This window comes from Triturus cristatus, chromosome 3_2 (assembly GCF_964204655.1).
Source record: "Triturus cristatus chromosome 3_2, aTriCri1.1, whole genome shotgun sequence".
Classification (NCBI taxonomy): domain Eukaryota; kingdom Metazoa; phylum Chordata; class Amphibia; order Caudata; family Salamandridae; genus Triturus; species Triturus cristatus.
The window spans coordinates 946,704,291-946,717,127 of record NC_140584.1 but is presented as its reverse complement, the minus strand read 5'-3'; the positions used below and the strand labels follow the sequence as shown (position 1 = coordinate 946,717,127).

General features: G+C 46.9%; 1 protein-coding gene across 3 annotated transcripts in view; it reads left to right on the top strand.

Moving 5' to 3' along the window:
- MYO19 (myosin XIX) overlaps positions 1 to 12,837 on the top strand; it is a 349,059-nt gene that overhangs the window by 217,842 nt on the left and 118,380 nt on the right. For all 3 annotated transcript variants that reach the window (XM_085649443.1, XM_085649445.1, XM_085649444.1), the window contains exon 16: positions 5,599 to 5,745. In XM_085649443.1, the coding sequence (XP_085505569.1) occupies positions 5,599 to 5,745 (147 nt within the window). The remainder of the gene's footprint in view (positions 1 to 5,598; positions 5,746 to 12,837) is intronic.

Here is a 12,837-nt window from a genome sequence, read left to right as displayed (position 1 = left end):
GCAACTGGATCTTTTTGCTACGCCGGAGAACCAGAAATGCCGGAATTATGCAAGCTGGCATCCCCACAAGGGCTCGCAGGGGAATGCCCTTTTGATAAACTGGTGCAATCTATTTGCGTACGCCTTTCCTCCAATTCCCCTCATACCTCGGGTCCTTTGGAAAATGAAGAGACAACCTTGCCACCTGATTCTAATAGCCCCACGCTGGCCCCGACAACCGTGGTTCTCAGAACTGCTTCTGATGTCCCAATTTCAACCAATCCTCCTGCAACATCGGACAGATCTGCTCACGATGAGCGAAGGGAGAATTTGTCATCCAAATCCCTCCTCACTGAGCTTATCGGCCTGGAACCTGAACACCATGAGTTCGCCCATCTAGACATCCCGCAGGATTGTAGGGATATTTTGGCCCAAGCAAGAGCACCCTCTACAATCAGGACGTACAAGTTCAAATGGAAAAGATTCTGCCACTGGTGTGCTGCTAACGGAGTCCACCCGATACACTCCACGGCGCACCAATTACTACCTTTCTTCTTGCACCTAGCTAATTCTGGTTTGTCTCATGCAACCCTACGGGTTTTCTTGGCAGCAATTTCCCGTTTTCGGCAGGATGGATCAAATTCCCTTTGTTCCTCAAGAATAATCCGCCAATTTTTTAAAGGTTTGTTTCGGAAATTCCCGCCAATTCGACGCCCTCCTCCGTTGTGGCATCTTAACGTTGTGTTGGCGCAATTGATGAGACCTCCGTTCGAGCCCATTCACAAGGCCGACTTAAAATATCTAACTTGGAAGGTCGCACTACTTCTGGCATTAACGTCTTCACGTCGTGTCAGTGACATTCATGCTTTTACCGTCAAACCTCCGTTCCTGCAGTTCAAACCGGATGCTGTAGTGTTACGCACCAATCCATCATTCCTACCCAAGGTGCCTACTGATTTTCATATTAATGAACCAGTAATATTAAAGACCTTCTTTGCCAACCCTCAGACACCTGCAGAGCAAAGATTGCACTCTTTGGACGTGAAGCGATGCCTAAAATTCTACATCAGTAGGACAAGTTCGTTTCCAAAATCCGATCAACTTTTTATAGCATATGGACGTTGTCATAAAGGACGTCAGGTTACTAAGCCGACCATTGCACGATGGATTTCGGCAGCTATTGCTTTCTGCCACCAAAAGGCAAACAAACCCCTACAGTCTTCAGTGAGAGCGCACTCCACTAGGGCAGTGTCATCATCGACTGCCTTATTTGCTGGAGTACCTATGCAACACATCTGCAGAGCAGCTACGTGGTCGACCAGACACACATTTACTAAGCACTACTGCTTGGCAACTTTAAGCGAAGAGGACGCTGCAGTAGGACAGGCAGTGCTACGCAATCTTTTTAAATAAGGTGAGCCTCTTCCTCCCGCCTCCATATTGTTTCCATTTATAATTGACATATGATGCATTTATACAATTACAGTTTATTCAGTACTGTCATATGCATGAGAAGATTGATTGTCATTATAATTTCAAGGCTCTGTGATCATGGAAACAATGATGATTGTTACTGCTAGCTATTCTATATTCAAGCATGTGAATCTATGAAAGACACCCCAATACTGGAGAAGAACAATTGTTACTTACCTGTAAACAGGTGGTTCTCCAGTATTGGTGTCTTTCATAGATTCACATGCGACCCTCCCTCCTCCCTTCTGAGGCTCTCTTCTCCTCATACACTCTAAGGTCACTTTGGTGCTACGAAAATCTGAGGTGAGGAGAAGGTTCTAGAGAGGAGCTGGCACCTGATTGGCCGTAGTTTGGACTAACATAATGACAGAGATAGACTACGAATGTCTTTTTTCTCTTTCCAAGTATCTCTATGGAAATTTCATAAAGGGACATTCTTGATGTTATTACTTACTTATATCTCTGTTTTTATATGATTACTTATGTATATGTATATGTGTATATATATATATATATTATGGCTGTATATATTGCTATATGATTTACCGTGGGACTCCCACTCCGACGACGGGGAATATTCAAGCATGTGAATCTATGAAAGAAACCAATACTGGAGAACCACCTGTTTACAGGTAAGTAACAATTGTTCTTCTGTTCAGTGACTATGTGTCTCAGGTTCTGGGTAAGTGACCTGCCAACAGCATGTGGCCTTTCAGGCCTGAGGGATCCTGATGCATCAGTAGCATGCCGCCTAGATATACTATTAGGGTATGCATCCTTCAGACCCATTCTCGTTTGGTAAAAGAATGTCTCTGAAGGGGTGCATGCGCTTCATTTTGAAATGGCGATATACCAGCCATTTGTTGACGTATTTCCAGGATTATTATTGGGCAGTGGTCTTTATCGTTTTTTCTCTCCACAAGAGAGAGATTGCTGATGAACCCTTAAGGGTGGAGAGGAGCCAGCGTTATCAAGCCTTTTAGTGTCGGGCCTGTTCTTCCTCCTCTACAATTTTGTTATCTGCCTGTGCGACGGAAAGGGGTTGGAGTTAAGTTTGTTGTTGTGGGGTTCCATAGAACTCTATATGAAAGCCCATAATGATCTGAAACACCCAAGCGCCCTCTGTTATCTTCTTCCATTTGCACACAAACCATTGACCTTCCCTCCATCTCTTGTTGGAAAGAAAGAGCATCTCTTACCAGTGGTTCTGACTGGTCTTTTTGCTGCTGCCTTGGAAAGCTTGCCAGTTGCCTTGGCCCCTGCCATTGCCTCAGGTGGGGAAGTAGCCCCCAAACTTCCTTTGGTCTTGCCACTCTACCGATCTTCTTCTGCAGCTCGTGGAAGGCTAGATTCTAGCCTCACCCCCCACCCCAAAAAAAAGAAAACCCAAATCTTCTGGCCATAGACCCTGCACATGGATTGTTGCCCCTTATTTAGGGAGGAAAACATTCTCACAAATTGACTTAATTTTTTAATTTAAGGGTCCGCACTGAGATCACCTCCCACTATCTTTCATGCTTACATGGTGGCCAATTATGATAAATAATAATTGCCTGCTTTCGGTAGACAAGACACCAGATTGCTCTTTGTGCCCATCCAGAAAGGATATCAGGGGAAATAAGATAGCCAATTTTCCCGGTCTCCTTGGCCTTGTCTAATATTTTTGTAAGGGGCCCCAGCACATCGACAAGTTTGTCCTAACAAGTGTTCCAGGACCAATCCAAACTTTTTTGTGTCCTTAATAAATGAAGTAACAAATGTGGCCATTTTGGTCTCTATTTCAGGGGTGCAGGGCACTTTCCCTGCTAGGGATGGTCTCAGGTATTCTGCCATAAACCTTCCCTGAACTTCCTTGTCCATTGGTTTTCAAATACGGCTACCCACATACTGCGCTACCTTTGTCATAGGGCCCCAGTCCACTGAACGTGGATAATAGATATCATCAGGGTCAAGCATGCCTAGAGGCTCCTTGACCCCTGCTGGGGTGTCTGTACCTGCCTCTTCCATCCTTGGGCTTTTGTGGGGCCCCTTCCAGTCTCCACTGTCTACTGGGACCTCGTTCCTCACCAGAGTCCTTGTCCTAGTTATGGGAACCTTCTCCAGCATCCATATCATCTCTGTGTGGACAGAAAGTGTCTTTTGTAGGGGTTATCCTCAAAGTGATAGTCGTCAGAAGGACCTTCTAGGGCATCTGCGTGCCTTTTTAGAAAGGCTTTGCCTTTGCTCTTTTGGGGCCCCTTCGCGTTCCCAGACAGATAGGGCCCTCATTCTCCCCATCCCCTACAAACCCTCCCCGCCTTCCCCCAGGAGTTGTAAGCTAAATTTTGCCGTCAGTAGGACAATCTCCCTACTCTGCAGTTTGAGTGCAGATGTAATTGTCTTTTGGAATGATGCATCTATGGCATCCACCAGGCCTTCATTATTAGACAGAAGCGGTTGGTCCTCCTCTAATGTCTCAACTGTCTCCTCTCTTTGGACACCTGCCATGTTAATTCAGGTGTCAGTAACTGTTTAAGCTGCACAATATCAGAGGTGAGGGGCGCCTGGAACATTTTACCTGCAACATTTTACCTGCAGAAGGTTTGTTTGCAGTTATCAATGTTTGGTCCTCCACTCCTAGCTGCCTAGTTTTCAGACTGCTTATGTGTGACATTTCCATTGTTTGAGTGTACTCATGAGTGACATTCAACAACCAAATGTGCGACATAGAGTGACGCTCTCTCTCAAGTAAAACCAAGCAATGAAGTCCATGGAAAGAGAAAAATATCAGAAACTACACCCTTAAATGTGAGGACTCACTAAAGTGTTACAAATAGCATGAAGCTATTAGACAGCTGTAGAGGCGGAGCTGGCAAGTTTTCAAACTGTTTACGTGAGACACACATTTATGTGTGACATGGTTATGTGTGACATTTCTACCTCTTATGTGTGACACTACGAGCAACTTTATTTTGAGAGTTGTGCGAAGAACATTGGTGTGATATATATATATATATATATATATATATATATATATACACTGATTTAAAATGTTTGGCACTTTCAAAATGATTCAGGTTGTTAGGGTGCAACACGATTCCCCTTCCTTGCTTTTGTTAAATTGGCATCTCTATTTTTCTCCTGCTTCAGATATTCTCTTGGATTAGTGTTTAATGCCGATCTTCACTAATGGCTGTCCATGCCTCTCCTCCAAAATCACTATCTCCTACTGTCAAATGCTCCTTTCCCTATCATTGTCCAAAAGCCCTTCACGCTTTCTTTGTCCTATTGTTTGGTATTCGCTACCTCAGAGTAGTGTAATGTACAGATGTGAAAAGAGAGGTACCCAAGCCTTTACACCGGTATACTAGTATTTAGGGGGCACAATTAGAAGATTAAAGAATCAGTCTCTTGCCGAACTACTTACTAGTTTTTGAATGTGCTTTTCCACTCAAAAATAATCACCTCTGATTGACGTATCACCTTATTACTAGCAGGGCAATGATTCTGAGAATGCAGAAAGAAGCTAGATGTGCTTTATTTACCTTCTGTTTCTTTACCCCTTGTCCTCCATAGCACCAATGTAGTTCTCACACTTCTCTACACTCCACATCTCCCAGATAGTACTCTACTAAAGTAAAGAGAGAGAGTCGTGAAAAAAGGGGCAGAGTGATCCTGATGCGCAGTAGTTGCTGAGAGTCTGGTGACATGAGTGAACCAGTAGCAGGTCAACTCATGTTTAATGAGGTTAAAAAAGCTTAAAAGACATTCCAGGCTTCAAGGCTGACCAGTTAGAAATCCTATAAGACACATGGCAATTCATCCAAAACATTACTGCCTCTAAGGTGTTCCTGATGCCTGACTTCCAGTAATGAATCAGTAACCCGATTCAAATAATGATTCATTGGGTGGGTCCCGGGTTCCAGTAATGATTAAGTGGGGGTCCTCAGAAGTCAAAAGGTTAAGAACCACTGTTCTAAACCTTTAATTGAAATTGTCATCCCATTTAGAGGAATGCTATCTTGTTTTTATCCATTAAATATCTGTGTTTCAGACTGAACTGTTTGTAGGTCATCCTGCATATATTAGATCAAGGAATTAAGCTACAGTTCAATTTGTTTGCAGTTGATTTCAGTCATGAATAACACCACTTACTTTGAAATCTAGGACCCTGTTCCAACAGAGCTGATCCAGCTCCTGCAAGAGTCCCAGGATGCATTGCTTCAGAAGTTATTTCCAGCTGAAGATACAACTCAAGCCGATACAAAATTGCAGACCAGGACTACAGTTGTTACAGTGGTCTCCAAGTTCAAGGTACATCAGTTATATTCATATGTCCCTTTCTTCTGCTTGCAAATTCATGCTGTGGATTTATTATCTTTACTCAGTAAAGGAAATGCCCACTTTATTCTTTTGCCAATGCTGGGACCTGATGTCGATCTATATAACCGACTCCTTTAATTCACAATACAAAGGGTCATTTTCTTTGTGAATGTGCTGACCTCCACCTGGAGGAAGACCTGCTGGTTTGTCAGTAGTGGTCAGAGATAAAAGAAGAGGGTGCTCGTGCTCTCGTGTGGTGAGTTAAAATCCCTGCATCACTTGCGTCCTAGATAATTTATTTGAGAAGTAGTGATGTGGGAGACTAAAAATAACAAGCATTTGCAATGCAATAGGTCTCGCATTTACACGAGTTTAAGCTATTGGCATTGTAAATGACAATGCCTTTTATTTAAGTTTTAAAACCGAAAACAAAAATAAAAGGCATTGTTATTTGTAATGTGAATAGCTCAAACTTGCGTAAATGCGAGACCTATTGCATTGCAAATGCTTGTTTTTGTCCGCTATAGTAGGCGGTTAGGCCAGGTTTATCACTTGTCTAATCTTACGTTAAAACCCCTGCTTAGTTGCACTCTCTTGCTGCCATGACAGAAGTGTTTGGCAAACCGTCTTAAAAAGTACATTCCAATGAAATTACCACGGTACTTGAGAGCAGCCATTTGGAATTTTATGTTGCGCACCATCCCACTAAGAAAAAATAACATTCAGTTCTTAAACACAAATATGAATTTGTTTTTATGTGGCATTTCATGCTGATGTGTTTGTCTGTAAGCTCTGTAAACAGCAGGGGATATTATTACCCAGTTTGTAGAATTAAAAGCACAATCCCGAGTGTTGTTTTGACTGCTGTTCGAGGACACAGAACAAGGGGCCGCTTATCGTGGGGTGGAAATGGATAATTCTGCAGATGTGTGAAGGCTGGCGGCATGATGATTTTGCAGGACAAGGCAGCAACAATAGCTGGGTTTGGTCTTTGTTTTTGATGAGCTATAGTTAACTTATGTCGCTCCTTAACCTATCCATCCCAGCGTATTAAGAAGAAATATGGGGCTTCCGTTTTGTACAGCAGACTTATCTTGAAAGGGGCGTGAGCCAAGAAGTATCTAAAAGCATGGGGTGAAAGGTCAGCAGTGAGTGCAGGCGTGCGAAGAGACCGTGTCATGGCTACTGGCACTGCGAGAGTTTGCGGATGTGACATTTTCTACATAATTATGGATTCTGATGGATACATCTGCCAGTGGATTCCTCACCTTGTGAATGTCCCCTGTGCCGGCAACATTCAGAAACATTTGTAGCAGTCCACGCCGATGAGGTCGAAGACGACGTCACAGAGACACTGCTCCGCTCGCGACTCCGCTGACGTCACCGGCTCCATAAGAAGAACTCTTCGGCGTGATGACGTCAGTTTCCTTTTTTCCGCGCCGTCGACGCCAACGGATCTCGGCACTCTCTCTGTAGCTGTACTTGTTACTTTGTTTTCTGCTGGTTTCTCTCTCTCTTCTTCGTCGACATTTCAGCTGAAGAAGTCTGGTTTTAAACCTTGTCGAGAGTGTGGAAAGCACATGTCGATAACGGATCCGTAGGAAGACTGCGTGTGGTGCCTGTCATCGGACCATGATGTGGAAGGATGTTCTTGCTGTCGCAAGATGAGCTCCAAGGCTCTTAAGGAGAGGGAAGCGAAATTGTTCATTGCCAAGATGAAGAAGGAAAAAAGAGGCGGGAGAAGATAGAGGTCAAGGTCGGCGTCGAAGTCGACTTCGGGGCACGCTTCTAAGTCCAAGAAGCACAAGAAAAAGAAGAGGCATTCATCTCGACATCACTCAGATAGGGATGCGGCTCCGAGATCGACACCGCCCTCCCGACGCCGTAAGGACTTTGTATCTCCTTCGCCTGTTCCTGATTCACCTGTTGGCCTGTCATCACCTGTGGCCTCACCGGAGCATTCTCCAGCTCTGGCCCCGGCTCCATCTTCGACGCCGGCTCCATCTCTGGCTCCGGTTCCGATTGAGGAGCTGGCAGCTCCGGGTGAGCCTTCAGCTCCGCTGATTCCACCGTCTGCGCCGGTCGGCCTGAGTCCGGTGATGCCTGAGCAATATCCTGCGTTTCCATGCCCAGGTCAGGACCCTACGCATTATCTTAATGCTATGTATGGAGTCTTCTCCAGAGCCATGTACCCCTCTGGTGCACCTTCGGGTCCTATGGGTCCTATGGCCTTCAGTTTGGGAGTTCCCCAAGCTTATCCTCAGGCTCCCTTCATGCCATTGTTTCCGGTAACGCCGTCTTGGCATCTACCAGTGCTGAGGACATCAACACCGCTCCCTTCTTCACCGGCGCCGACTCGACCTCGTTCGACGCCGGCTGTCCCTTTGGATCCACGCTCGACGCCGGCTCCAGCTCCTTCGGATTCGGTCACGGCGCCGCCCACTCCTGTTGTGAGGATCAGGTCTAGGAGGGAGGCCCAAAGGGTGCTGGATGAACAGAGGTACCTGATGGAGGAAGTAGAGGAAGGTGAGCTGATGGAGTCGGACGATGTGTTTGATGGTTTAAAGGAGGCTAGTGGCCTGGATTTATCCCCTTAATGGGAGATTACTCCTCCTTCTGATGCTCCTTCAAAGGATGTGGCTCCATACCACGCTGTTATTAAGAAGGCTGAACTTTTAGATCTGCAGTTGCCTTCTGCAGAGTTCAAGCCTAACATCCTAACAGAGGTTCTGCACTCTCCTTCTACTGCATCGGAGCCTTTACTCCCTTTTAATTACGCCATTATAGAACCAGTAATAAAGGTGTGGCGTAAGCCCTTCTCTGCTCCTGCAGTTTCTAAAGTTATTGCTAGGAGGTATAGGGCAGCTCCAGGGGACCCAGACTTTTTGACATCTCACCCATCTCCGGAGAGTCTAGTGGTTCAGGCTGCCTGTTCCAGAAAATCATCAGGTTCTTTTCCCCAAGTCCCAAGTGACAGGGAGGCAAAGAAATTGGATCAGTCGGCCAAGAAGGTCTTTTCTTCTGCCAGCATGGCCCTTAAATCGACGAATGCCACCTGTCTTTTGGGCCGATATATCCATGCTCTTATGGACTCAGCAAAGCAGCTAGCCCCAAAGCTGTCAGAAGAGGATAGGATGAGTTTCAATGAGGTCCTTTCAGATACCCAGGCGGCAGCACGTCAGGTAATCCAAAGTGGCTTGGATACAGCTGACTGTTGCAAGAGTCATGGGATCTTCTGTTGCCACCAGGAGGAGTGCGCGGCTTAAATCTTCAGAGTTCCCCCCTGGTGTCCAGTCAACGCTCTTGGACTTGCCTTGTGATGGCTCCGGACTTTTTGGCAAGAAAGCGGATGCTGCGCTGGAAAGATTTAAAGAGAGTAAGCCCACAGCTAAATCTTTGGGCCTTCAAACTCAGCCAAGGAGTTCGTTCAAGAAGTACAGGTGCTTCGGAAGGTCAACCTTTCGTTCTTACAGACAGCCCCAGCAGCAGCAGCAACAGCAGCAAAACACTCTGTATAAGAGCTACAGAGGCAGAATCAGGGGTCGCACTCTAGGTCGACAGCTCTCCTCCTCCTCCTCCTCCCCTCCCACCACTGCAAAGCAGCCCTAGATCCACCATTCTGGAACATGTTGGTCTTGTGGGGGGGCGGCTTACCCATTTTCTACAAGATTGGGAATCTGTTACTACAGACCTTTTGGGTTCTAGATCTTGTAGAAAATGGGTACGCCCTTCCCTTTCGGGAATTCCTTCCAAATTACCCTCCTTGTCAAGGGGCTTGCTCAGAGGACCACCTTCTCCTGCAGGAGGAAGTCCTGACGTTACTGAAAAAAGGTACGATAGAGGTGGTTCCAGAGCAGGAAAGGGGTCAGGGATGCTACTCCCGGTATTTCCGGATTCTGAAAAAGGATGGCAGATTGCGTCCAATATTGGACCTCAGGATCTTGAATCTTTTTCTGCAGCAAGAGAAGTTTAAGATGCTCACCCTTGCGCAGGTTCTTCAAGCGCTGCATCAGGAGGACTGGATGGTGTCGATCGACTTGCAGGATGCGTATTTCCACATCCCCATCCTGAAATCGCACAGGAAGTAGCTCCGGTTTACGGTAGGGTCGCAACATTATCAGTTTGCGGTTCTTCCGTTTGGTCTTACTACTGCACCTCGAGTCTTCACCAAGGTGATGGCAGTGGTGGCAGCCCATCTCAGAAGGTCGGGGATCCCAGTTTTTCCCTATCTGGACGACTGACTGATCAAAGCGGAGTTGCCAGAGAAGGTGCTTCATCATCTGCAGGTTACATCTCAGCTGTTGTACAAATTGGGTTTCTCGATAAACGTGCCCAAATCTCACCTGGTGCCCTCTCAGCGCAACCTGTTCATAGGGGCAGTACTGGACACTACTGTGTGTCGAGCATTCCCACCTCCACAAAGGATTCTCGACATACAGGAAATGATTCCTTTGTTTTACAATGGACCGGTCGCTCCAGTCCTGAAGGTCCTTCGCCTGCTTGGTCTGTTTGCTTCCTGCATTCTGTTGGTTAACCATGCACGCTGGCACATGAGGGCGCTCCAGTGGTGCCTCTGCAGGCAGTGGTATCAGCACAAAGGAGATCTCAGGGAGTCTGTGAGGATCTCCAGAGAAGCTGCGGCGCATCTGTCTTGGTGGAGCGTGGAGGGCAATCTGTCTCAAGGAAAGCCCTTCCATCTACCTCCATCGGTGGCCACAGTAATAACGGATGCATCCACTTTAGGGTGGGGTGCTTATCTGGGGGATCTGGAGATCAAGGGCCTTTGGTCTCCAGAGGAAAGGCTGCTTCACATCAGCCTTCTGTAATTGCGGGCGATACGTTTGGCGCTCAAGGCCTTTCTCCCTTCCCTTCGCAGTGAGTCGGTTCAAGACCTGACGGACAACACTACCGCGATGTGGTATGTCAACAAGCAGGGAGGAGTGGGGTCTCTTTGTCTCTGCAGAGAGGCTCTGCATCTCTGGTCCTGGGCTCAGGATCATCAGATTTGTCTGATGGCAAATCATCTGGCCGGGGTTCTGGACGTACGTGCAGACAGTCTCAGTCAGCAGTTCTCCACCGACCAAGAGTGGAGGCTTCATCCGGAGGTGGTTCGTCACGTCTTTCGGATGTGTGGACCGGTTTGCCACTCACGAGAACGCTCACTGCCCGTCATTCTGCAGTCTCCAGTATAAGATGCAGGGAGCTTTGGGGGACGCGTTTCAGTTGAGATGGGACTCGCATCTCCTTTACGCTTTTCCTCCCATACCCTTGATTCCTCTGGTTCTGAGGAAGATTCGCCAAGACCGGGTCCAAGTCATATTGATCGCCCCAGATTGGCCAAGAAGGGTGTGGTATACAGATCTTCTCCACCTCTCCTCGTGCCCTCCGCTCCGTCTCCCTCTGAGGGCAGATCTCCTCTCGCAGTCGGAGGGGCAGGTTCTACACCCCCACCTCCAGAGCTTACACCTTCATGCCTGGAGATTGAACGGGCAACCTGAATTCTTTTTCTCTCCCGCCAGATGTTGTAGATGTAATTTTGTCTGCCAGACGTCATTCCACCAAATCTATCTATTCCTATAGGTGGTCTAAATTTGTGCTCTGGTGTGGTCCTTTGAGGGCTTGTTTATCTGACATTCTTCAGTTTGCCCTTTCTCTTGCTCAGCAAGGTTTTGCTGTAGCCACTCTAAAGGGATATCTTTAAGCCTTGTCGCCATTCCTTTGTTTGACGGTTCAACCATCATTGTTTAAATCTCCTATTGTTTTATGGTTTCTGAAAGGCCTTACAAACAAGTTTCCTCCTACTCATTTTATTGTGCCTCAATGGGACTTAAATCTTGTCTTAACTTATCTGATGGGTTCTCCCTTCGAGCCCTTACACAAGTGTCCCTTGAGACTGTTGTCTTTCAAGACGGTTTTTCTCATTGCGATCACCTCGGCAAGGAGGGTAAGTGAGCTTCAAGCTCTGAGTTCAAAACCCCCGTTCTTGACCATTCATGCTGAAAGACTGGTACTCAGGACCAGGGCTGCTTTTCTGCCTAAAGTGGTAACTCCCTTCCATCTGGGGCAGTCCATTACCCTCCCTAACTTCTATCCTCCCCCTCACCCTTCCAAGGAGGAGGAGAGACTTCACCGCTTGGACCCTAAGAGGGCGGTGAGCTTCTACCTTGACAGGACAAAAGACTTTCGAGTTGACGACCAACTCTTCGTGGGCTTTGTTGGCTGCAGGAAAGGCAGAGTGATGCACAAGCGCACCCTTTCCAGATGGATTGTCTTGTGCATCAAGATATGTTACTCTTTGGCCGGTAAGGAACCTCCAGAGGGTTTAAGGGCTCATTCTGCTAGAGCTAAGTCTTCCACTTCTGCTTTGTCTAGAGGTGTTCCTGTGGAGGACATTTGTAGGGCCGCAACTTGGGCCTCCCTTCACACTTTCGCAAAGCATTACTGCTTGGATTCCGAGGTGAAGAGGGAGGGACATTTTGCTAGTTCCGTCCTTCAGGACTTTCTGGTATAGAACGGTGGACACCCTCCTCCGGGAGTGGGACTGCTGTGGGAATCTTTTCACAAGGTGAGGAATCCACTGGCAGATGTATCCATCAGAAGAACAAGTTACTTACCTTCGGTAATGCTTTTTCTGGTGGATACAGTATCTGCCTGTGGATTCCTCACTGACCCACCCGCCTCCCCGTTGTCCACCCTTGTATACCGACAATAATGATGGTGATTCAAAATTTATTTTTTACTGTCAAAGGCATTGTGTTGTTTCTTTTGCCTTCCTTTTTATTCCCCACACTGTGTGTTGATTTGTATATTATGTACTGTGTATACTGTGTATATATTGCTGTCAGTCCATCTGTGTACCTCGAAGGCACAGAAAAAAAGGCGGAACTGACGTCATCACGCCGACGAGGTCTTCTTATGGAGCCGGTGACGTCAGTGGAGTCGCGAGCGGAGCTGTGTCTCTGTGACGTTGTCTTCGACCTCATCGGCATGGACTTCTACAAAAGTTTCCGAATGTTGTTGGCGCAGGGGATATTCACAAGGTGAGGAATCCACAGGCAGATACTGTATCCACCAGAAAAAGCA